General features: G+C 33.9%; 2 protein-coding genes across 3 annotated transcripts; one reads left to right on the forward strand and one right to left on the reverse strand.

The window, feature by feature from the left end:
* Positions 1–8,269: 8,269 nt before the first annotated feature.
* Positions 8,270–22,735, forward strand: LOC132285101 (sucrose nonfermenting 4-like protein). Of its 2 annotated transcripts, none has more exons than XM_059787264.1 (13): positions 8,270–8,904; positions 9,001–9,088; positions 10,746–10,847; positions 10,979–11,113; positions 11,228–11,287; positions 12,855–12,944; positions 14,639–14,776; positions 15,062–15,203; positions 15,295–15,462; positions 20,479–20,542; positions 20,669–20,738; positions 22,202–22,298; positions 22,397–22,735. In XM_059787264.1, exons 1-13 carry the CDS (start codon positions 8,837–8,839, stop codon positions 22,486–22,488), a joined length of 1,314 nt encoding a protein of 437 aa, XP_059643247.1. In that variant the 5' UTR covers positions 8,270–8,836; the 3' UTR covers positions 22,489–22,735. The 2 variants fall into 2 exon arrangements, with proteins under 2 accessions (XP_059643247.1, XP_059643248.1); XM_059787265.1 differs by having other exon boundaries at positions 8,271–8,900.
* Positions 22,736–23,191: 456 nt separating this feature from the next.
* On the reverse strand, positions 23,192–25,107 carry LOC132285943 (pentatricopeptide repeat-containing protein At5g61800). Its single transcript, XM_059788181.1, has one exon. The coding sequence runs from the start codon at positions 25,002–25,004 to the stop codon at positions 23,406–23,408; it is 1,599 nt and encodes a 532-aa protein (XP_059644164.1). The 5' UTR covers positions 25,005–25,107; the 3' UTR covers positions 23,192–23,405.
* Positions 25,108–26,002: the final 895 nt, after the last annotated feature.

Genomic DNA, 26,002 nt, shown 5'->3' on the forward strand with positions numbered 1-26,002 from the left:
ACCACCCCGCCTACCACTTTTGTCTCTTTCTCAAAATATCTCAGATTTGTCTTTATCTAAAAAGGCGCCGCCATGGGAGGATCGATCCAGCCAAAGTTTGATAGATCTCAACCAAGTTCGATCGATCTCAGCATAGGTTCGATCGATTGAACCCTTTCAAGTGCGAATTAAATCAATTTTCAGCTCATTAAAAGTTGTCTTATGGTGCAATCATTGGAGGAGCCCTTGTGTACGAGCCTAAACTAGGTGTGACATTTGAACTGCCTATATAAGGATTATGAGCCATTTTTACACATATGTTTTTTTAGATACAATATTTGATATCATTCTTAGATAGAAAGAAAAGAGAAGAGGAAGTTAGAGACACATTCTTGGAAAGTCTTCCATCTACCTCAGGAAGAAGAGCATTTCTACCATGGAGATAGCCCTTGAAGGTTGGAGGACACCATCCATGAGTGGCTAGACATCCTCTTGGGGCTAGAGTTAGCCCTAACCATACCTTTTTTACCTTGATTTATGTATTTATGAGGGGATTTGTGTTGTAATATATGTTTTGACATTTTTACATACATATATCTTGTTTATTCAATGATTTGTGTGGTTTAATTCTTCTAATTGATCATTTCATTCTATCCATATGTCTATGTATGCTAGAATAGATGTTCATGTGTTTATCTCTAGCTCTTGTGTTGTTGATGCATGTCAATGTGTGTTGATGCTATAAATCTAGAGATTGTCAAGATATAGTGCTTAATAGACTGCTCTTGTGGTTTATTTGATGGTTCATACTCATTTCTTGATGGATTGTTCCTCTCCCTTAGTTTAATTAGTTTAATTTTCATATCATTAGCTTAGATGTAGTATAGTTACCTTAGTTGTTAAATGGGAGGACAATCCATGCTTGTTGTTTGATGTTCCATACTTATGAATGCAAGTAGTATATTTTTCTAATCATGTGATGTGTTTGGATTGTGAGCTTAAAGGAATGATTAATTGCTTAGTTTGATATATTGTGTTATTCATTGTGTTGTTTAGACAATATGTACTTAATTGGTCATTCATGCTTGTTGAAACAACCACATACACTCACTTTTGTTGCAACATATGTTTTTCCCCTCATTAATTATGAATTGAGTGTATAAAAAGGTGATGCTTAGTGGTGACCTCTAAGTCCCAAAACCTCTCTTTTTTATTTTCTCTATCCTTTAATTACTTATTTTATATTGAACTTGTTTAGTCTTAATAGTAGTTCAATCAACCAAACCAACCAGATTTTGATCACTCAACCAACTAACCCTAATCTTGTTTCCATAGTAACACGACCACCAATCCCTTGGGATGATCCCTACTCACCCTAGCTATATTTTTAGTTAGAAGTAGTAGTGGCATTTATAAATTTAAAACTTGGCCACATTGCACACTCACACTCTTAGTTTATCTCTTTGCAAACTTTTGGTGCAACGCGACGGCAACCACCAGCCACCTTTACCCCGATAACGATTTCTAAATACCCCATAGATCTCATTTCTTGTTATTAAAGTAAATGAGAAATTGATATTGGTCGGGGCTTTTAAGAACCATTACACCTAAGATAATGTATAATTTTTTAAGAAAGATTGTGATTTCTATGTTAGGTTTGTCATTTTATAATTTTAGAGAGAAAAATAAATGATAAGGAGAGATTTAGAAAATAGTTTTCACCTTCTAAATGTACTTTTGGTTCTCATCTAAACAATAAAAAATAAAATGGTTATAATAGTTATTATTATTATTATTTTTTCTATCTTTCTGCTTTTTCTAAACAACAATGTTATCTCTTTCTTTATTTTAAAAAAAATGGTTATAATAGTTATAATTATTATTTTTTCTATCTTTCTGATTTTTCTAAACAACAATGTTATCATTTTCTTTCATAATTTATTAAAAAATAAATACTAATTACTCCTATTGTTTTTCTTTCTCTTACTTAACTAAAGTTATCATTTATTTATGGGCCGTGGGCCAAAAACACCCCGTTGGTATGCATATAGAGGGAGTGGAGTGTATTCCTATACGTTCTAAAAAGTTCCTAACATTCAATTTTGGAGCAACCAAGGATCTGAATGCTGAAAAGTCTAAAGTGTTTCTTTATAACTGAATAAAAAAATAGATAAAAAATTAATTAAATGTAAAATGATTAAATTGTCCCTCTTTTTTATATATAATATAGGGTTGTGGACAAAAAACATCTTTATGGTGTGCATATAGAGTACATAATCTCCTATATATTCTAAAAACTCCTTAACATTCACTTTTGGTACAAACAATGACCTAAATGCTGAGAAGACTAAAATATCTTTCTATAACTGAATAAAAAATAGGTAAACAATTTAATTGAATGTGACAAGTGTATATATATATATATATATATATATATAAGGGTATTATCAGAAGAGACAGGGGTATTTTTGAAATTTTATATCTTAAAAATGTCATGTGTAATGCACATGATTTAATTTTTAACGAAACAATGGCCTCAAGCCCTTCTTTGCCACATTTTTTCAAACTTAATGGACTTATATACTCAAAATAAAGGATAGGGGTGTTATTTACCAAACATATAAAAATTAGGAGTGTTTTTCTCACTTTGTCCTTATAAGGGCATTATCGGAATAGATACGAGTGTTTTTATAATTTTATATCTTAATAGTGACTTCAAGCCATTCTTTGCTTATTTTTCAAACTTCTATGCAAAACATCAGTCTTTATTTGCTCATTTTTTTCAAACTTAACGGACTTATATATATAATGTAAAGGTTAAATGTGTTATTTTCCCAAAATATAAACATTAAGGATGTTTTTCTCACTTTACCATTTAGTTATTTATCCAAATGAAGCCCAAAAAATAGGGGAAGATGGAAATGGAGCCAAAGATTAGTGCAATAAGGGTGGATGAAACGGTAATTTCAAAAAAAAAAATAATAATAAGAAAAAGAGGAAGATGTTTTTCCTCCTTCATAAATATAATTTCTACACACGCTAAGACTCATAAATAAAAGAATTTTACCAACTAGTCAACTAGTATGGATGCATATCTACGAATAATTATAGTAATGGATCAAAGCTAAAACAAATTTCATATGGTGCTTCATGTTTAAACTCTTCTAATGTTCATTTGGTGAAGTACATTGAGTTTTAGGTTTCATATGAATCGAGGGATTTAAAATAAAAACCTTATAATCTATATGACAAAATCAAGATTTAATAGTTTAGATAAGGAACATGAATTGATGTCTGGATTTCAAATAATAAGGTGAAAGATTTCACAAGCATTTTAGTTACATAATTCTCTCAAACAAATATATCTTTCAACCTTTCAATTTTACTCCAAGAATTAATTTTTGGAACATGATTTTTACACTATTGTAGTGAATTGTTAGACTTACTATTTTTAATTGGTCATTTATGTAATAAATAAGAGAGTGAGACCCTCTACTTACTTGTATTTTTGCATATATAACTAAGCAAAATCATTCGGTTAGGTAATTCACTGTAACTCTTTGGTGTAAGAATCACTACTCTTAATTTTTTTGTCAAAAAAACTAGCACTTCATTTTTTTTTTTTCGTTGGTACTCACATATACTTGTCTCTTCTGAAGGTAAGAGGCTAATACCGTTAGGCCACTCGCCTATTGGTCGCATTCCTTAGTTTATCACTCGAAGTATGTTTGGTACGTATTTTCTTTTTTCGTTATTGTTTTAACTAGAAAGAAAACAAGTTTTTGTTGCATGGTGCTTTGAATAATAATCAAAAATATGTTTGGTAATGTCTATTTATTACAAAATTTTGGAAGTAAAAATATAAAAACATGTTTGATAAAAAATATTATAATTTTATAAAATATAATGGCTTGTTTAAAAATGTTATTTCAAATTTTTTTTTTTTTTGGTAGTGTTCATTGCTACAGTACTCCCGTTGCTACAGTACCTCGTTGGTACAATGTGAAAACACATAAAAATACCAAATTGGTATTTTGACTTTTGACAACTATTCACAAAATGTTTCGCCACTATAAACAAAATATTTTTCACTGCTACAGTATTAGGCCTTTAAAAAATAGTTTTATGTTTTAGAGAACTAAAAATCAAAACACTTTTCAAAAACTCTTGCTTGATTCAGTTATTCTGAATATATATTTAGTGATAAAAATGTTTGTTTTCGTCTAAGAAGCATATGCACTCCACCTAGGGGTACCGTGGTAGTGTTGGACTGTTGAACACGGCTTAGACATGTGTCAGACACGGCTAGAAATATCCTGAAATTTGAATATTTTATTTTTTGGTTGGACACACTAAGAACACGTTTTGGATACTTTTAGGATTTTGCGGGGTGATTTTATAAGTATTTTTTTAGAAGAATGAAATTAAATGCAATTTAAAATATATTGTGGACTAATACAAAAAATAATATATAATTTAAAGTAACAAACATTTAATTATAAACTCCAAATTAGTGCTTTTGTAATACTTCTGAATTTCGTCATTTTCATTTTTCTGGAATTTTTGTCGTTGCAAAGGCATTTTCGTCTTTTGCCGTTTTACGTACTGGACACCGTGGAGTGTGGCGGTTGTGTCCGAGATCTGGTTGGGGCATTTCATTGAGTTCAGGACTTATTGAAATGCAAGGTTAGTCATTTTTGCATTTTTTCGTTTTTCGGACCGGACAGTCTCGTGTGGGACCCGCTACCAGAATTGTTGCATACGAAAATTTTAATTGGGTCCATTTGCATCATATTTATTTTATTTAATATGATATGTGGTTATGGTATGGTGATATATATGTGTGTGTGTGTGTGTGTGGTGTAAAAAGAAAATTAAAAAAAAAAAAAAAGGAAAAAGAAATGGTTTTGGTGGTGGGACCCACCACCACTTCTTTTAAGGTTGAAAGGCCATTTAGGCCTCTTATTTTTCTCTCCCGTAACTCTCTTCCTCTCCCCCTTCTTCTAGATTTTTCTTTTTTCTTTTGGTCTCAAATTTCCAAACTAGATTTCTCTTTCAATTCTTGGAAATTTTGGAAGCTGTTTGAGGCGATTCGAAGAGCACGGCAATATCTTCACATCCATATAAGCAATTTCAGTTTTAGTGCAATATAGGGATTCCGGTTTTGAGACCTATTTGGAGATTTTTTGCTTAATTTGAGGTAGGAGTCTCTAATTCATATATTCTTGGGCTTTTGTAAGTTAATTTCAAAAAAAATTGTGTTTTAGCATGCTTAAATTGTGAAATTTCACGTAAATTTATTTACTTACTATGTGAAAGGGTGTGGCTATGTTTTATGTGATATATGATAATGAAAGCAAGCTTAATTGATGAATTTTCATACCCATGGTATTCAATTGTTATGTTTATGTAATGATAAAATATGAATTAAAAATAAATAAATAAATAAATTTCTTACGAAACAGGTTAATTGTTGATTAATTTAAGCCCTTTGTGCCTTTAGTGCTAGTTTGGTGATTAGAAAACATAAAATATATTTAAAAAAATTTTATGTTGTAAAGCATGTATATTATTGAATAATAACTTGATGAGTATGAATTTGTCTATTTGTACAACATTGAGATATATGAGACATTCATGCATAGCATTGGGCATGAAAAGGGGAAAATTATTTTGAAAGGAAAAAGAGATTTTGGGACAAAGTTTTGATTAAAGTGATTTTTATGAAAACCCGGTCGCCGCAGAGTTACCAAAGGGTCGTTGTGTTAATATAACCTAGAGGGAATTAGGGAGATCGCCCTAGCGTGGTTGAGCTATCTGTCCCCAAATGATGCCGCGGAGGTACCAACGGTCATGGACAGTAGCCAATCCTTCTCTCGTGTCGCCGCAGAGTCACCAATGGACGGGTTATACTAACAGTTTGAAAAGTGATGGTTTTGGATTTTGAAAATGGGGAGCGACATTCATGGCATCACATATCATGGCACGACATTGTTATTTTGGAATATATTGAAATTAATATTGTATTCCTTCTCGGCATAGTATGACTCCGCTTCCTATTTCTATTCATTATTTGGATTCACGGGGTCACAAGAGGTGTGCCTTAGGCAGTACCTACTGAGCTTTATGCTTACCCTATTATTTAAATATTTTTCAGGACATGGAAAATATGTGGCGGATGACATTCCACCACATGCCTAATTTAGATTAGAAGATCATTTTGCTATTTTTGTATCCAAGTCTCACTATTTTTTTTTTTTTGTAAAACTTAGTATATTGTATTCTGTACGGAGACTTATGGACTCTTGTTATTGTAATTATATTCATGGACTGTAAGTAGATGTAATTAGAGTAAAATTCTAGTATGTGAACATCGAACTAAGTATAACACAAGTACTCCTTTATTCTAGATGAATGGGTTGATGGTGATGGGCTATTTTGAGGAGGTTATTGATGTTGTTGTTTTGAGAATGTTTTATATTATTTGCATTATGTGCTGGTACATGTTAGATAAATTTTAAAGGTCCAAGAGAGGCTATTGCATTTTTTTTTTATATACATTTAAGTAGGTTGGCATATGATCCTTTTTAGTAAAGATTATGTTGATTTTTTTTTTATTTTTTATTTTTTATTTTTTATTTTTCATTGGTTTCTGTTTAGGGTCGTTACAGCTTTCATTTGTGATTATGCGGATAAAATGAAAAAAAATGATTGTTATATATATATATATATATATATATATATATAATAAAATTTAACTTAATTATTTTTTGATGTATTTAAGTCGTATCAAATTTTATTTGATTTTATTTATTTATTTATTTTATTTATTGTGTCGTACCCGTATTTGTGCTACCTAGGTTTTATATATAACTGTCTTTTATAATTTTTTGGCAACAACTTATTTATTTATTTTTTTTTGTTTTTTTGAGTTTTTAAAAATTATTTTTTAAATGACAAGACCTCAAATCTTTTATTTTTTATTTATTTATCTTAGAAACTAGCACATGCACCCACTTTTATTCATACAAAAACTTTAATCCTCCCCCTTTTATTTTAAAAAGTAAAAACACACAGCTAATTAAATCTTTTTATTCAAATCAATTTATTTATCAAAATATATCAAACAGCGTTTAAATGACTTGGTGTATTAGGGAGTAGATATTGGGGAGGTTAAATGTCCACCTAATTAAACATAATATATTATTTCATTATTAGTAATTTTATAAATAAGTGGGTCAATTATTTTTTTAAAAACAATATATTATCATTGATCAAACATACATGAACCTACTCTGTGGTAGGGAGTTTTGACACCTAACTCTAAAGAGTAGGTTCTCTCTCATTTTCTCTTTTTACTTTATTTATTTTTCTCTCTCACTCTTTCTCTGCTTTATTTCTTTGTCCCCTATAGGGAATACAAACACACGAGAAAAAAAAAAAAAAAAAAAAAAAAAAAAAAAAAAAAAAAATCCGCTAGTCAAGAAAATAAGAAAAATAAACAAATTACGAGAAAGACAAAGGAGGAGAGGATTTGTTTCTCTGCATGATTGGACTTTTACATTTGCTAAGATGGGAAGGTAACCTACAAAAACAAGAATAAGAATCATATAATAAACTCTCAAACCGTACCAAATGCTTAAATGTTATATTTGGAAATATTAAATTCGTACTTTAAATTTAGAATTAGAGTAAATTTAGAGTTCATTCCAATTAAAATTAAATGTGCTTCTAAATTAGAATTGATCATACAAAGGTTAAATTTGTAATTTTAAAAGAATTACTATTGATATTTTAATTTAACATTAATAATAAGGATAATTTTGTTATTTCACAATTCCATTAACATGAATATGGGGTAAAAGTTTTGTGAGTTATGAGGGTATTCTATTGAGTTATATGTTAATAGTAAATGAGAGTTTTATGATTTTATTTTTAAATTTAATTTAAATTTTAAATTAAATTTTTTTTAATTTTAATTTTTTAAAAATAATTCAGTACTTTCAAACACAATAATATTAACTTAGTTTAGACATATGAATATATATCTATACATATATGATCTTCTTTCTATCCTTCCTTACTTTCTTTCTTTTTATTTATTTATTTATTTTTTTATGCATTTGCTTTGAAGAAAAGAAAAGTGAATTATTATTATTTTATTCTCTCTTTCTTCTTAAAAATACTGTATATTTTAAGACTTAAAAAGTTCTGTCACACTTTTCAAACTCAAGTCAAGTGAAAAAGATTTGAAATCAGATTCTTGAGCACCAATTATGGGCCCAATCTAGATTCTTCAAAATTGGTAGAGCTATGCACCCATGTGAAACCCAACAATTCAACATCTCTCTCAACCACACTACTCTGAAACTTGGTTTTGTTCTACTGATTTTCAAAGTCAAAAAATTCTTATATAAAAATTCAAAAAGAAAGCAATTGAAAATAGAATCTCTCTTTTAAACTGTACAACACCCTCCATATAAGATGTCTACACACACGCACACACATTACCAATACACATACACACTTCCATGACTAACTTTATCCCTTTTCTCCTCTTTTGTTTTTTTTTTTTTTTTTTTAGTGGCATAATTTTTGTTCCAAGTCGGAGATTTCTAGGCGAATCTTGTGCATAAAGTCTTATGGGGAAGGAATGCCTATGGTTTTAGCCGGCGGATTTACATAGGAATTCACTTGTTGGATACAGCTTCTACGATTAGTAAACACTTTTCTTGTTTACTTCAAATTGCTCTGTATATATATATATATGTATGTATGTATATATATACACAGACTTGTATACACATATAGAGCTATGTGAATTGGGGGTTCGGGGACAGCAAAATTGTCAACAAGAATGGTTCATACAGTGTTTACATGGTGCTATGGAGGTCGCGAGGTTTTCCTCTGCGGTTCCTTTAGTGGGTACATTTCATTTCTCGACATGTTGTCAGTTTCTCTCTCTAGAATATATATATATATATATATATATATATATATATGATGTTGTTATTTGTATAGGTGGACTGAGCGCATACAGATGATTTTGGTGGAGGGTTCCTCCATGATTTTCCAAGCAATCCAGGATCTTCCCCCAGGTTATCATCAGGTATGATCCATGTTTCCATTTTATTACGTACTATGCATGTGGATGATTGAGAAATACATGGCATAATGTTTCAATTGATACGAAAATTGATTGAAGTTTGTGGTTGAACTTTCACTTTCTACTCAAATATCTGCTCAGAGTTTGAAATGAAGCAAAATTTAATTGTATCTATTAAATATACAAATCTGGTTTGGGTTTAGACATCAGTTTGGGTTGGGGTCAACAGTGGCAGTAAGGGCACTAATTTCAGTCAAAAAACAAATACATAAACTAAAAAAATAAATAAATAATTCCAATGAAATATAGGAAATTTCATGCTCGAGTTTGTAAGGTTTAACTCTAATTGGGAAAATTTATGATTTAGAATTAGTATTGTTGGGTGTCCACTATTTTATTTCGTTTCTTTGGTAGATTATATTATTTTTATATACTTTTATTGATATAGTTTCTCGGACAATTTCGAGAATATATACCATGGTTGAATTAGCCACTTTTCAGCAGTTGTTTTAGATGATTTGAATTGGTTTCAAGGCTGTCCAACTAATTGTGTTAGAAACTATGCTTTTATAAAGGTCTAATTATTAATCTTAAGGAGATTTATCTTAAAAAGTTAAATACAAGTGTTGTGAAGGATGGGGCAATCTAAATAAAAGAGTTCAAATTTTCTTCTCATAGAAGCTACTTTCTCCAAAACATGTGTAGCCTTGTTGCCTTTAACAACACATTGACACATACATGTGAAGCTATTATTTTCACGTTCTTTATCCCATTTTGATTATGCGTTCTGATCTCTATCAAAGGGAGAGTGTTAACATATTTCATGTTTACTAAAAGTTTCCTAAAAGATTATGTTAATCTTATTGTTGCGTGTGTAAATTGAGTCAAAAAATGGACATACAATTCTGAATACCCCAATTTTTCATTAGGTGTAGAAGGAGAAAAATTGGGCTTATTGACCATTCAATTTTGTTCCTTTGTGTTATTAGATTTGGGGATTACCTGAATCGTATCATTAGATATATGTAACATATATCAAGATATATGTACCATATGTGTTCTTGTTGTCTTCAACCCAGTTTATCACACATACAAACATACTTGCAAAACTATTTGTTTCACCTATATCCGCATTTTGGTTTACACATTCGGATGCATGTGTCATTTTAATTGTTAGCTCCTATGCTCTTGCAAACTAATGCACAAAGATACAGTTATTTACAGACAGTTCCTTTTTTTTTTTCAAGTGGGAATGGAAGAAGAAGCAGCGGGTCCTTTTAAGTAGATGACTCGTCGGGCTGTCCATGACATTGGTTCCATTTAGTATGTACCATGTGTTACTGTGTTTTGTTAATCATGGCTTTCTTACCCCACTTAAAGAAGCTTACAGAGATGTGCATGAGCATATTTATTGTTCTCCGTTTTGTGACATTTTTGCTTTTCTTGCATGTGTGCTTTTTCTGTTTCGTTGCAATAAAACTTATTTTATTTATTTTTTATTTATTTTTTTTTCTTTTCGAGTTTTCTAATATGTTTCTCTTGTAGTCATCAATTTCAATGTTACGAGTATGGTTTTGGCTGGCTTGGATATAGAAGAAGTATTCTTCTTTTATTTTATATTACAATATTTTGAATTTTTGGCTTTAAATATGTAATGCAGTATAAATTCTTGGTTGATGGCGTATGGCGGTTTGATGGTCAACAAATTTGTGTTCCTGATGAATATGGAAGAATTAATAATGTTGTTCTTGTAAACGAACTGGTCAGTTTTGAAACTTGAAAGTGATGTTATTATTTTATTTTTCTTTTATACAAACTAGTGAAACTTGCTATTTTTTGTTGCATTTTTTACTTATGCATTTGAATTGCCTACTTCTTTGTTACACCAAGTAGGCTTCATCATCAAGTAGCATACATCCTGAGCTGGTGTTGCCATGGTCAGATAACATGATAGATGTCTCTCGTCATCATCTATCCTTGCATTTGTCAAGTTATAAAACATTTGAGTTGATTCCAAATTCAGGCAAGGTCTGAATCCCTTCTTCATATCTGTTTTCAATTTTCTATTTATCATTCTTCTCCTTTATCATGTATAGGGGTGTATATGATTATTCGAATGTGGAATGATTATGTAAAATGTAGGTCATTGCATTAGATGCTAAAGTTGCTATGGAACAGGCTTGCCATGTTATGTACGAAGAGGTATGTAGTTTAAGTTCTATATTTTGGTTATGGGAGAGTCTATTATACTGCCATAAAATATTATATTTTATCTTTGGTTTGTCATGCTATTGTTCTTACTTCTTCCTTCTGGCTTCTGGCTTGTGGCTTGGTGATTGCGTGGGTGTGTCAGAGTCTAGTCTTGACAATCCGATGGGTAGTGGGATGTAGGTAATTAACCGATCCTTGAGATTCGACTATCTAATAATGAAGGTCTTTTGATGAGAATATTGGGGAGACAAGGATTCTATCCTGTGAAGGCAATTGCTATAGAGTAAAGTGCAGTTGGCAAGCGAATGGACAAAGCATGTTAGACAACAATTTTAATGAAAAGGAATTAGTACTGTAACTTCATTCATTGCATGTGCTTGAAGATACATCGGGTAAATTGCTGAAGAGAAGATGACTGTATAGGGTGCGAGTTCAATTGTAGATGGAGTGCTAAAGTTAGTTAAAATACACTGTAGGAATGTAAGTATTGGGTGGGTGTGGACTATTCTATGTAGAATTTCTTTGCCCTTTTAAACTGGAACAATTGCTTTAGCAGCTGTTGGTGGTGCATGTCATTTCAACTCTCAACCAAGTGTCAGTCAAGAGTCAGTTTTACATATTCAGGGCCATAATTTGACTGGGATGTTTTTCATGGAGATGATGGGTTTATCCTATTCTTCACTGATTCTAATCACTATCTGTGGCAGTTGGTACATTCTCGGCATTCATTCTTTGATCTATCCTACTTTCACGTGTTCAGATTGATGGAGATTCTGACGAGCTGCATGGTCCATTCACTTACTATTGGCGTAAATGTAGAGGATGATTTAGGATTTATTTTGTTCTATATTTTGGTATTAGGGTTTTACTAGAATTCTAGTGTTATGCCTATAAAAATGTGGGTGATACATTGTGAAGGCACTTTTCATGATTATTGATTAATTACGGAGATTATTATTGAGACTTCTTCACCCTCTATTCTTCTTCTCCCTCTTTCTCTCTTCTTCTTCCTCTTTCTCTCTCATTCTCCTTATTCTCTCACCTGTCCTGCATCACAGATATTGATTATATGTAATTGCTTGAACCTTTGCTGATGAAGGGCTAAAGTGTTAAGAATTCTCTTTACTCCTATTTACACTCGGTAGCTTAGATCTCATAGCCTCTGATGTGATGCAAAGTATGTTATTTGTTGGATATTTTAGTCAATACAATAATTTTATAGCAGGCATTGCACACCATTATTTAATGGCAAAAACAAACAGCAGTTTGGTAAAAGGGTCAATGTGCTGCGTTTTGATAGTTTGAGCGGTTAATTGGTGCATTTGATAGTTCAGGAGTGCAAGTTGCAACTGCTTGATAATGTAGGGGTGTTTAGCACAATTTTGCCAAAAAAAAAAATCAATAACCTTGGTTTGATCCTAATTTATGCACAACGATTTGTTATTCCTTTTTTCTTTAATCTGACGGAAACCTTCAAATTGTGTGACTTGACATTGATGGTTTCACAAAACTTCGTATGTTTAATATCCTATCTATTATTCTTTTTTTCCTCCTTTAGGGACTTGCTGTTGTACCTATCTGGGATGACTGCAGCAAACAGATTTTGGGAATGCTTACTGCTTCTGACTTCATTTTGATATTTATGGAGGTATAGTGCAAGTTTTCTACTTCTGCTGGCCATGACTAGTGATCCTCACAAGATTTAAATGTACCACTTTGTGAGAATAGTTTGCATGATGTAGCTTGTTATTTGAGACCATCTTTTTTGTAGTATATATCTGTGCTGACCTTTCTTTCAATATTGTGTAGATTTTTTATTTGTTTGTTTACTTATCCAGGAAAAAAAACACTCAGAAGGAAATCCCAGACATTAATTTGCTTCCTTGTCCATTTGGGATATTCCACTACTTAAATATTGTGGCCAATTGTGAAAAACTTTTACCTACCAGCCACCTGAGAAACAAAAGCCATCTTTGGGTGCTAGGCAGAAAATTAATCTATGGAAATTCATTTCATATCCTTCCACCTTCGTTATTGCAAGTGGCTTTACCAAAAAGATGTTCTAGTAATCTTTTCGTGATTATTTATCTTTAGCGAATTGTGACACCTATTTAAAATAAGACCTCAAAGGTGCCAAAAGCCTATTTTTAGTTCCCAATCATGGATTAGTTCCACAAATTTTTGGGGATCGATAAAACTTGTATCCTTCCAGTGCATACTATATGTTGCCATTTGTATTCTTGTTCCTTGCGATTCTTAAAATTTTAGAGAATAAAACCTTAGAACAAATATCTTACATTAAACTATTAGGTGTATAGCGGAAGCAAATAATAATAAGCTTGAACAAGAAGAAGATGAATCACAAACCACAACACAAGATATATGTGGTTCACCCTAAATTAGGGCTACGTCCACGGATGAGGAGATTCCATTATACTGATGAGGAGAATTACAATAGTAGAGAATTACAAACATCGAAACATGTACGTAAACTCTCAATTTCTGGGTAGTGGCAAATACCCTAGCCTTGCACCGTGTACCATTTCACGAGACTCCCTCGTCTTCATTGTTCACTCTACCAAACCCATAATACCCTCTACCCATCTTGCACACACGCAACTCCTTCACGAGGCTGCCCTCCACGGGCTACATGTCTCTCAACTCATACCTTTCAACAATACTAGGTATCTATTTATAGGGTCCCACGCCCAATTCCTTAGTGGATAAGGATTACAATTTCTTAGCGGCCAAGACTTGCCTTACATAAAAGTCCCTTAGAGTCAAAGACTTGCCTTACAAGAAATTACCATATAAAATAACTCTAAAATAGAAATAGAATTTGAGGCACAAATCCTAACTTGAAATGTTACTATCTATTCTGTATCCAACAACAAAGAAACTGCTTTCACTTGAGCAACAATTGATAATGTCTTCCCAAACACCTATACAAAACAATGTCCTCTTTTACACTTATTCTTCCGCTAAACTTACATTCAAAGGCTATTAATACCGGCCCTGTATCCCAACAGTCATTTTTCATGGGGAAAAAAAAAAAAATCATGTACATCGTGTAGATACTGCAAGACTTGGTTTTCTTTGAGTGATCTCACTGCTTTCTGACCAGTAAATCAATTTAAACAAACTGACTTGCATAAGCAGTTTACTAGCAACTTAATTTGCTAAATTTTTTGTCACACACATTTATGGTTATACTATTTTTGTAACCCCTTGTGTTTTGAATTATATGTATATATATATATTTTTTCTAAACACTTGTCTGACTTGCTATTCTTGAAGTAATCTTTTTCTAATAGTAATAACTTAAATTTCTCATTCCTGCAGTTACACAGAAATCGTCCAATGGTGATCAATGAACAACTTGAAATGCATACAATTTCTGCTTGGAAAGAAGTAAAATTCCAACTTCATAGAGAAGCTGTTGGGCCAACACAACTGCTGCATAGAAGACCTTTAATTCAAGTAAAAACTCTAGCTCACACAAAGTATTTATGGGCTCTTCCACTGGTTAGCCTGTATCAATTCTCTATGGATGAAATCCTTGATTTTTTACTCTTTTATTCATTTCCCCCCTCTGGAAAGAGATGAGAGAGAACAAGGAATTCCTCGGTGGGAAAATTTTGAAGAAATATTTCATTAGTGCTTGTTCCATTGTCAGGTTTATGTTTCCGTTGTCTTATGTGAGTGCTTCAATAGAATTGTATCCTTGTAGTTATTTTCCCTTTTGTTTTCCTTTGTTACCCGCAGGCTGGTCCAGATGAGTCACTAAAAGATGTGGCTCTGAGGATTCTGCAAAATAAGATATCTACAGTTCCTGTTATCCACTCAATGCAAGACGGATCCTGTCCACAGTTGTTACATATAGCATGCCTCTCTGGAATTTTAAAATGTGTGTTTTGTCAAATTATTCAAAGACTACTTCTCACATTAGTATATGTTGTTAATTGCTTACTTTTTCTTTTTCTCTGGTGAGAACTCAGATATGTGCAGGCTCTTAAGGCAGCGTCTTGGAAATCTGCCTCTTCTACAACAACCAATTGGTACACTTCATTTGGGTACCTGGAGAGAAGTTGGAAGAAGTGGCCGTGTACTATTAAGTTTACGTCCCACTGACCCTCTTAGTTCTGCTCTTAATTTATTAATAGAAGGTAAACATTGACCTTTTTTTTTCTTTTTTTTTTTTTTTTGCATTTTCCAGAAAAAGATACATTATAGACCAACATTTACACATGTGTACACATAAAACTTCCCATAGACGTGCTTGTGCATGCTGTGTGTGTGTGCTTGTTTCGCTCTAGATTTTAATGCATGACCATGATTTTTTGTTCCATTTATTTTATTTTATTTTTTATCACTTATAAATAAACATAAGTTTGTTATTTTATTTTTGATTTTATTCCAAAACATGCAATTTTTGCTGACTATTTATTTATTTATTTAGGCCCTGTTGTATTTATTACTATTAACAATATTAGAGTTGAATATGAGTTTTTTTTTTTTTTTAATCTCAGTTTATTGTAGTTGTCACTCAATTCCAATAGTAGCGACTAATTTCAATTCATTATTGTTAGCAACCATCTACTCCAAAAGATTAAACTGTTAGAGAGGGTGTAACTTTAATATTTAATTCTTCAACACACCCCCTCATGTGTGGCCTTCTTTTGGTCTAGCACGTGTTTCAATTTTTAAATATCAGGGTGACGGTGAGGTTTGAACTCGAGACCTTTGGCTCCGATACCATGTTAATATCTACTCCAAAAGCTTAAACTGTTAGAGACTTTAATATTTAATCGTTCAACAATTATATTAGGTCATGTTTGGTACACAGGAATGGATATTCCATTCCAACCATTCCCTTGTTTGGTATGACATTTAGAATGGGAATGACTAATTCCCTTGGAATGAATATCCATTCCAAGGAATGAAAATTCAGTCCACTTCTAAATGGATGGAATGAAAATTCATTCCAAGGAATGAAATTTCTGGCCACCACCACCGCCACCACAAGGTCCACAACCACTGCCACCGCCTTCCCCAACCACCAGCACCACCCACCACCACCACCACCACCACCACCACAACCATCGCCTTCCACCACCACCACCACAACCACCACCTTCCGTCACCACCACCGACACCGTTGTCGCCTTCCACCACCGCCACCTTCCACCACCACGACCATCCTCCACCTCCACCACTGCCGCCGTTGCCACCGCCTTTTGCCACCACCTTCCACTGCCTCCTTTTGCCCCCACCGCAGCCGTCCACCGGAACCACCACCGCATTTTGCCACCGCCACCACCACCACCACCATCACTTAGTTCATTCCAATCATAGCTACAACCAAACAAGAGAATGAGAATGACCATTCCATTCCATTCCCATTCTCATTCCATTCCCATCTTCATTCCATTCCTGCATACCAAACTAGGCCTTATTGTTTTGGTGATTCTAGTTGCAAAATAAGAAATGCAATTACTATGGAAGCCACATCTGCCTTCTGTATTCTTTCTTTTTTTACTTTACTCCTGGTCTTGTGGTTTGATATACTGTACTAAACATTAGACTAGATTTAAGTTATTTCAATATTACCATAATTCTTTAGCAAACATAATAAGGAGGTTTCGTTCTATGAATTAGTGGGAGAAGTGTGGGATCTCTTCTGGAGTTTTGTTTGAGCAGTTCATTAGGATACTAACAATGCTTTGTGGTATACCATGTTGCACAATAAAGGTACATGTCCCAGCAGAGGTGTTGCTGAAGTGCTCACGTCCAGATTGAGAGTTGTTGGAGAGACATTTGAGAATGATAAATAAAAACAGCCATTGTGGGATGACAGGAAGACCAAGGATGTTAGAGATATCAGAATGGTGTAATATTTTCAAGTAGTGATCCTAACAGTTGTGAGTCTTGTGACAAAGGCTTTGTTTGTGTTGAGTTTAGTTCCAATAACTAAAATTTACAAGAAATGGTTATTTAGTATTTCCAAGTTTCTTAAAAGTTTCATAAGGTTATCAAATCTGGTCAGTCACCGGTAAAAATGAATAAATCTTGTTGTTTGTTAATTGCCTATGATTTGATACAAAGAAGCATGATCACTTTGAATTCATTGTGGAAATTATTTTCTCATAGAATGATCAATTTTTTTGAATCACTGTAAAGTACTTTCACACTTCTTTTCTCTTTTAATTTATCAATCTTATTGTTGCCCTGCTTCTCGATGAATCTGAGAGGAGGAGGGCGGGAAACGAGAGACCTTCTTGTGAAGAGATACCTCTTGATTTGTAAATAAGTCCAGAGTACAATCCGACAGTTAACACCTTTATGAAGTCAAAGCCAATACTTAGGGGATCACCTTCACAAATTAAATTTGCTATTCAACTCTTTCTAGGGTCTTATTATTATTCAAATGATACACATGCATCTCATGTCAGAGCCTCAATCGTTCTATTTGGCCTTCCTATTGTCCTTGTGGTGCCTACAACTGGATATAAATCCCACCTTTATACTGATGTTTCAGTGTTCTTCATTCCACATAATTTTATTTTCTAGAAGTAGATATCTTCAGTATTTGAATTTTTATTCATAATAGATAAAAGTTTGTTTTATGATTTTCTCTCTTATGGAAAAAAAATATAGTCTGGTTTGCTGGAGTATCCTTTAATTTTTCAATGGTCATTACATGATTCTTTTAGGAAATACATATATATAAATATCAAATAAATTAACCTGAGGTGTCTTAACATAATATTGAGTTTATACCCTTAAAGAATTATATCATTCCAATGAAAGTTGATATGAAGTTTAGATATATATATTGGTAAGCGGCTCGAAAATCACAGCTGTCTTGGCTGATACTTGGTGGAGGCTGAGACGCCCACGTCTTAGCTGAGCCAGGCCAAGGAAGCTGTGATTTTCATTCTGCCTGAGATCTCGGCGTAACTCAGAATCGACTCCAAGTTGACTCGGCTACGCCAAAGTCGGGTCAAATTTGCCAAGTTTTGAACATTGTGTTTAATTGCCTAAACTGATATTGTAGCTCATGAGAAGTTGACAAAGTGTACACAAACATAAGATGCTTAAGTACTTACCCTAAAATGATAAGCTCCTTATTGAAGATTTAATCAGTGGAGAAAAATCTTCAATACTGCTAAAAAATAAAATTCTTTTGAAGGTAAATGTATGCTAGAATATATTATTAATAGTAAATGATGAGGAATGGAGTGATATTTGTAAATATAATGTAAGCTTGTGATCACAATTCTGCATAATTAATTTAGAACACTAGTTTTGTTCTGAATACATACATTGGATTAGGTTATGTAAATAAGCTCAGTTAGACTCAAGTTTAAACTCAGAGAAATTTTGTTACACTTGAGCAAGCTAGTTGAGCCAAGTACAGTCCAAGTTCTATGAAGTCAAACAGTTTGGCACTTGACTTGCCTCAGACATTTGGAGCCCTAGAGGTCAGGAATTTGTGATGAACTGTATTTGTTCATTGCCTAATGCCTACAACCGAAAATCTGTTTTTCCTGTTACAGTGTTATGACTCTTATCATTCAATTTTTGAGCACCTGCAGCTCTGAAAAAACAAATAGAGCATAAAAATGGGTTTAATCTGATGTTTTATTAAATTTAATTTTGTTAAATTAGAAAAGCTGCTAAATTTTCACTCAAAGTGAAGAAATTCAAGTTACCGTCTTTCTCTCATCTATGTGAGAATGTGTATCACAGCGAGGTAGATAACAAACTAGGAGGAATCGTTTATTCCCTTTATTTAATATGTTTTATGGAGCCAATTTGCCTTTCTTGAGTTTGTTATGTTTCCCCTTGTAGGTTCCAACCCCATTGAGCCAATTAAATTTCTTGAGTTGCTTCTTTTCCATCTGCATCTCCATCAGAGTTTACTGTATCTATCTTGTATGCTTCTGATATAGATGCAGTAATCTCTTCCAGTTGTAATTTATGATGTATAACATTAAACTTAGAACCTACAAGTTCTCTTCAGCTGTCTATATTTTGCCAATGGAAATTTTTTGTGCTTTCTGAGACATAACAAGGGGTTGATGTGCTTTACCAGAGTTTTAAACCTGCTTATGCAATTTGTAGTTGCTGCCTAGTTATTCAAGTGTTTGATAAACGTAGCAGCCAGCCCTAAATTAATTTTGCATTGGAGAACACATGGAAGCACATTCTAAGACTGATTCTGAAATAATGCCTTACTTATATATAAAAATAAAAAATAAAAATTGAAGCTCTTTTTACTGCATGCTTTTTGAATTGCGTCTTCTAATTGTTGCTACATTTAAAACGTGACTTAATTGAAGGCTGCTGATGTGCAAGGTTATTCAACAAACATGTGCCTAGGAAGACCTTTCGTAGTCAGATTAGATGGCACAAATTCCTATTTGGGCACTTCCTCCAAATTGTTTATGTCATTCTTTTTCGGCTGCAACAGCCTCTTTGCCCCTTGTCAAATGGATTTCAAATATCTCAGTCATGCAAACTGAATTTCATTATCATCAACCTTTGTTTTTTCTCATTTTGATTCTGGGTATAATTTGACATTTTAATTGATGCATTTAAGTAATAAATTGATTAACATTTTACTAAATATATTAGATTCAATTGGAATAAAATCCTATGGAATATTTTCCAATGATATATGCACTAAAGCATAAGTTTCCAAATTGTTTATTCAATTCAGAAAAGGGTGGGGCACCAAAATGGTTTAGATTCTTGGACAGTAAGCAGGGCCTTTTGGCCTCTAGTGCTTTCACAGAGGTGAATTCCAATATAATCAATTATATGTTGCTATCTTTATTCTTATTTTGTCTACCAAAAAGAAGGAGATTTAATATTATTTCCCTTGGAAAGTTCTAGTTGTACAAAGGGTTCCACTGTTGGTCTATGTGTTGTGGTGTGACTGTATCATAAATTTTCAAACATTAAATGTCCAAGATAGTTATTATTGAGGGTCATTTTTTGAACAGTAATACGGCTTTAGTGGTTTACCATATGCTTGTATGATTGTTCACACACCTTATATCCTTTTGAATCTTTCCCTGAATTTTTGGAGAAGTTTCTGCTTTTGCAAGTAATGTATCTCAATTTTTTAAGCTATCTTATGCTTGTGTGTGTACTTCATCTTTTCCTCTTTCCAGGGAAAATAAGTTCTGTACCAATTGTTGATGATAAAGGAGCCCTGATAAATGTGTACTCCCGGAGGTAATTGACATGTGGTTTGAAGAAGACATTTGAAAATTTTAAACATGAATCTCATGTATGAGTTTTGATTTCAGTTTCTTTTTTACATTGTTCCAACATTAATCTATACATAATCTTGTTTGTTAGTGATATTACCTCATTGGCAAAGGGCAATGTATACGCTCGTATTCAGCTTGATCAGACAATTATGTCTCAAGTAAGTCCTGTTGGCCCATTGTCTTGATTTATCATTCAATATTCATAGTTACTATTGCAATAAGCATTACTTCATCAAATTTTCCACTATACTCCTTTATTTATTGAGCATTTTATTAGTAGTGGGATTGGGGTGATGTGAATAGGACAGTTTATGTTGAATTGTCTGGATATGAATTATACACTTCAGGCAGTTCTGCGGGCTTGAGTTGACATTTTTTAAATTTTCTATTGAGTCAAAACTATATTCGACAGTCATAAATGTCACACGCAAATCCTTTAGGTTTTCTTTTTACACATGTATCCAAGTTGCCAACTTACATGATTTCAGAAACCGTGATCAAGATTTTGTAAATTTTGCACTATCATCATCATCATCATCATCATCCTTTCCTTAATCCCATATGAGTGGGGTTGGCCACATGAATTCTATTTTTCCATTATTTTCTATCACATGCTATTTCTTATCTAATATTTAACTTTTTAAAATCATTTCTAATAATTTCATTCCATGTTAATTTCGGACACCCTCTGCACCTCCTACCCTCTATGCAAATTATCCTCCCTCTTCTCATTGGTGTATCTGTAGGTCTTCTATGTATATGTTCATACCACCTAAGTCCACTCTCTCTAATCTTGTCACTAATAGGCACTACACCTAGTAACCCTATTTTTTCTAGTCACTCCAACAATCACCATCTTAACATCTCCTCATTTCTGCTACATAAATCGTTGTTCTTGCTTCCTTTTTAACGCCCAACACTCCGGACCATATAAAATAGTTGGCGTAAGGACTGTTCTATAAAATTTTCCTTTTAGTTTATATGGTCTTCTTTTGTCACACAAAACACCACAAGCTTGCCTCCATTTTGTCCAACCTGTGCCCATATCCTATTAGTTATATCACCAGTGATCTCACCATCCTTTTGTATTAATGACACTAAAATTTTGCACTACGGGATATTTAATTTAGTTTGAAAAATTATACCCTCTTTTAAGGGGAAAACAATGGTATGCTTCCCCAAAATATAACAATCATTACAAGAGAAATCCTAATGCTCGAGTAATCAGACATTCGAAAGTGCACACAGATAATTTGCTCCTTTGAAGCAAGTTGAAAATTTTAGGAGCCGACACAGTTTAAAGTTAGATAGTGAATGAGGATCCTATCATGCTAATTTTAGGAGCCAACACAGATTTTTTTTTTTTTCTTTTTTTTTCCTTGTGTGTGCTGTTCTTGTTGTTGAGGGGGTGGGGGTGGTTTGGGGGATTAAACGGTTAGTTGTTTTTAAGCTTCAAAAGTAGGACTTGGAGGTAATTTTCCCAAATATAACCATATGGATTGCTAAAATTTTGTTAATACATAGAGTGTCATAACAAGCTGTTCTGTAAGCAACAAATGTAACTGAAGATGTTACGTAGTATATGATTTTGAAAATTGTCTAATTTCGGAATCTGATCCAGGCACTGGAGCTGATAGATGAAGCAAACCATCATAGGTATGGTACATGTACACATTCTGATCCCTTGTATAGGATCATGGAGCTCCTTTCAGATCCAGGTTCGTATTTTCATGCATTTTCGCTTTTTTCATATTTGATGTAGTCTTCTATTTATATTTTAAGGTTTAAAATTGACTTGTTCCTCTTCTTGTTTCAGCGGTGCGGCGTGTTATTGTCACCAACGCTGGTAGCCAGCGTGTGGAAGGCATAATCACATTAAGAGATGTGTTTAATTTTATTCTAATCTAAAACGTAGTTGTAAATTCCCTTACTGACGTTAAGATTCTGCTTACATTTTGAATTTGAAAAATTAATAAATCTTTCTTTATCAATTAATCTTTTAGATAATGTCATTATATCATTTAGGAAATGGAAGCAAAGGCAAATGCAAGTATGTGACTTGTAAAATATCAGCGAGGCAATGCAAAAAGGTCTAGTGCCCATTGTCTGGAGGGCTATGAACACTGGACCAACCATTTCTCTGGTTTTATTTCTGTACTTATTTCATTGGATGTGTTGTATTGATTAAATCACAGCAAGTTGGAGAGCTCACGAATGAAGCATTATATCATCAGACCCTAGTTTTGAGCATACATTGTCAAGATAAAAGGTCTTGTAGGCAAGCAATAGGGGTACAATGTTTGGCATTCAATCCTTTCTCAATGGAAGGTTTCTGCCTGCTGACAGACTGCTTGAAGTCCTGAGATGGACTACAAATGTTTCTGCACTCAACATGTATGTGTATGTGTGTGTCTGCGCGTGCTCGCGCACATGTTAGGGCATACTTTAATGATAACTAACTCTGAGTTTCAGTAGTTTGGCATAATGAAAAATTAAAATCAACTTTTGGTTGGTAGTTTTTGAAGACTGTTTTCTAAAGAGGCGTGCTTTCTTTTATATTTTTTTAAAACAATTTTCAAGAACTTAACGTTACGGGGAGAAAGGATCTGTATGCCGAGAGGCCCCAGAGCAGTGGCCATCCTGTATGGCAACTACCCAGATCTTGAACACACTTCTGAAGAAACATCAAGCACTGTGAGGCAACTATATTTTCAGTATGTTGGCCTCAAACTTGTGCAATTTAACCCTTTGAGGTACTTCATGAACAACAGTACTCTCATGAAGCGATGACAAGAACAACAATGTTATATATTCAAAGTGTATATCTAGAATGCTTCAGATTGATGTTGTCCAATACTATTTAAAACAACATATATCTCATCAGTTTGAGGATGCAAGCTATCCCCTGCAACAAATTCATGTGTCACCCCATTCAATTGAATCAAACTACAACCAGCACTTTTCTTGACCCTCCTACAATCTCTCAATCTCCTTATCTTTGCCAAGTCGTCCCATTGCTCTGCATTCGCGTAAATATTGGCCAAGACTGAATACACTCCACCATCTTCAGGTTTCACCTGTATCACATGCTCAGCTGCTTTCTCTGCAACCTCAACATTCCCATGTATTCTACATCCACCAAGCACACCACCCCATACATACACGTCGCCTCTCATTGGCATTGCATCTATCATTTCCATCGCTTCTCTGATTAAACCAGCCCGCCCAAGCAAATCAGCCATGCATCCATAGTGCTTGAGTTCTCGAGGGACCCCATAAACAGTTTCCATTTCTTCAAAAAGCCGCCTGGCTTCATCAACAAGACCTGCATGGTTACACCCCACCAAAACTCCTAAGAAAGTCACCCCATCAGGTTGAACTCTGGCCTTCACCATTCTTGAGAAGTAATCAAGTAACAGCCAGCCTTGACCGTGCATCGCGAGTCCAACAATCATCGCGTTCCACGCAAACAAATTCTTGTCAGGGCAAGATTCAAAGATTTGCCTAGCATTCTCAATGCACCCACATTTTGAATACAGATCCACCAAGCCAGTTGACAAGAACGCCTCTATACGAATCCCATTTTCTTCAATATAATGGTGTATAGCCTTGCCTTTATCCAACTCCCCCAACTGTGAACAAGCAGAGAGAACCGAAACCAATGCAACATTGTCAGGCTGAACATCCAATGCAACCATCCGCTCGAAGAGCTCAATCGCCTCTCTGCATTGGTTCATTCGCGCATACCCAGCCAAGAGGGTACCCCACGAAACTGCGTCTCTTTCAGGCATTTCTTCAAACAATTCACGTGCTCGTCCAGTCTCACCCGCCTTAACAAACCCTTCAATCAACACATTATACGAACAAATATCCCTTTGAGTACTTTCATCAAACACCTGATAAGCATAATGAATTTGATCAGAAACAGAGTATACGCGAACTAGGGAGTTACATACAAATATATCAGCTGAAAACCCAAACTTGAAGGATTGTGAATGAAGGGTTTTGGCGAGTGAGAGTGAACGGAGCTGTGCACAAGCTTTGAGAGCGAAAGGGAAGGTGTGGGCATCGGGCGGGACGGAGAGGCGGCGCATACGGGTGAAGAAGAGGAAGGCATTGTGAGAGAACGAGAGGAGGGTATGGGCACGAATGATGGTGTTGTAACAGAAGGTTGAAGGGTTGTTGATGAGGTGAAAGACGGCAATGGCGTAGCGAATGGAGAGATGGGGATGATGGGAAGGTGGTGGTGGAGTGAGAAGTGAAGTGAAGGCATGGAGGATGTTGGTGAGGATGAGAGAGGAAGAAGGGTAGAGAGAGAGGAGGCCTCTGGTGATGGTCTGTGCATGGACTTGGTGGACTTGTTTGATGCTTTTGCAGCGTTTGATCGCGTCTGTGAGATATGCTGATTGTTTGCACATTAACATTAGTCTCTTGCTTTTTTCTTTCTTTTCATTTTCTCTCAGTTTCTTTCAAATATTCCAATGGATTTTTCCACACCACTTAAATGGGGGAATGATTTTACTTTGATGGTTTTATGTACAGTTTATATTGCCAATTGAATACAATGCCCTTTCAACTGTTGGATCAAGCCAAGTCTCGTTAATGGGCTCGACTCGTCTAAAGTTTGGTTCGAGTTCGTTCATTAAGCAAATGAGTTAAACTTGAGCCAAATTTTTAAGTTTATTTAGTAACCGAGTCAATCCCGAACAACATTGAGCTTGATTCGTCTAGGCTCATGAACAATAACTCGTGTAGGCTCATATATGTTTGTGAACTTAGACTTATATAGGCTCTTAAACACATAAGTTTATGAACGTAAACTCGTAAATATATTCATGAACATAGACATGTGCAGACTCGTATAAATTGATGAATAAGTCAAAATGATCTTGAACGCAAGCTCAAATTGAGTCCGAACAATTTTTGCTATTAAATGAGCCGAGGCCTGTGAACATATTCATTTAATATTTTTGTTATTAATTGCTCCCACAAATGAATGAGCCGAGCACAAATAGGCTCAAGCTCTATTCGGTTTGGTTCATTTGGCCGCTTACAATCCTAGTTGTAATTGTCATCATTTTTATCTTTATTCCATATGAATACAGTCAGTCAATCAATTCTCTTTTTTTCATTCTTTTCTATTCATTAATTGCTCTCTTTGTCACGTACCTTCCAGACAAACAACTCTATATTTTTTTAATTGGGACATTTTCAAATCTACATTGTATTTGGTTATACCACTAAACTTTCTTATTCGAATTTTATTATTAATAGGCCCTATACCTAATAATTGAGAAGATGCGAGTTGAATAAATATAATCGAATGATTGAAAGTCATGAGCTTATTGCAAACACCATTAAGGTACCTCCTTTGTTTATTTATTATTTTATTTATTTATTTATTTTTTTGTTAAGTACTCTT

Source organism: Cornus florida, unplaced genomic scaffold (genome assembly GCF_030987335.1).
Source record: "Cornus florida cultivar Cherokee Brave unplaced genomic scaffold, ASM3098733v1 CherokeeBrave_3.0.0_Hap2_Chr11, whole genome shotgun sequence".
Lineage (NCBI taxonomy): Eukaryota > Viridiplantae > Streptophyta > Magnoliopsida > Cornales > Cornaceae > Cornus > Cornus florida.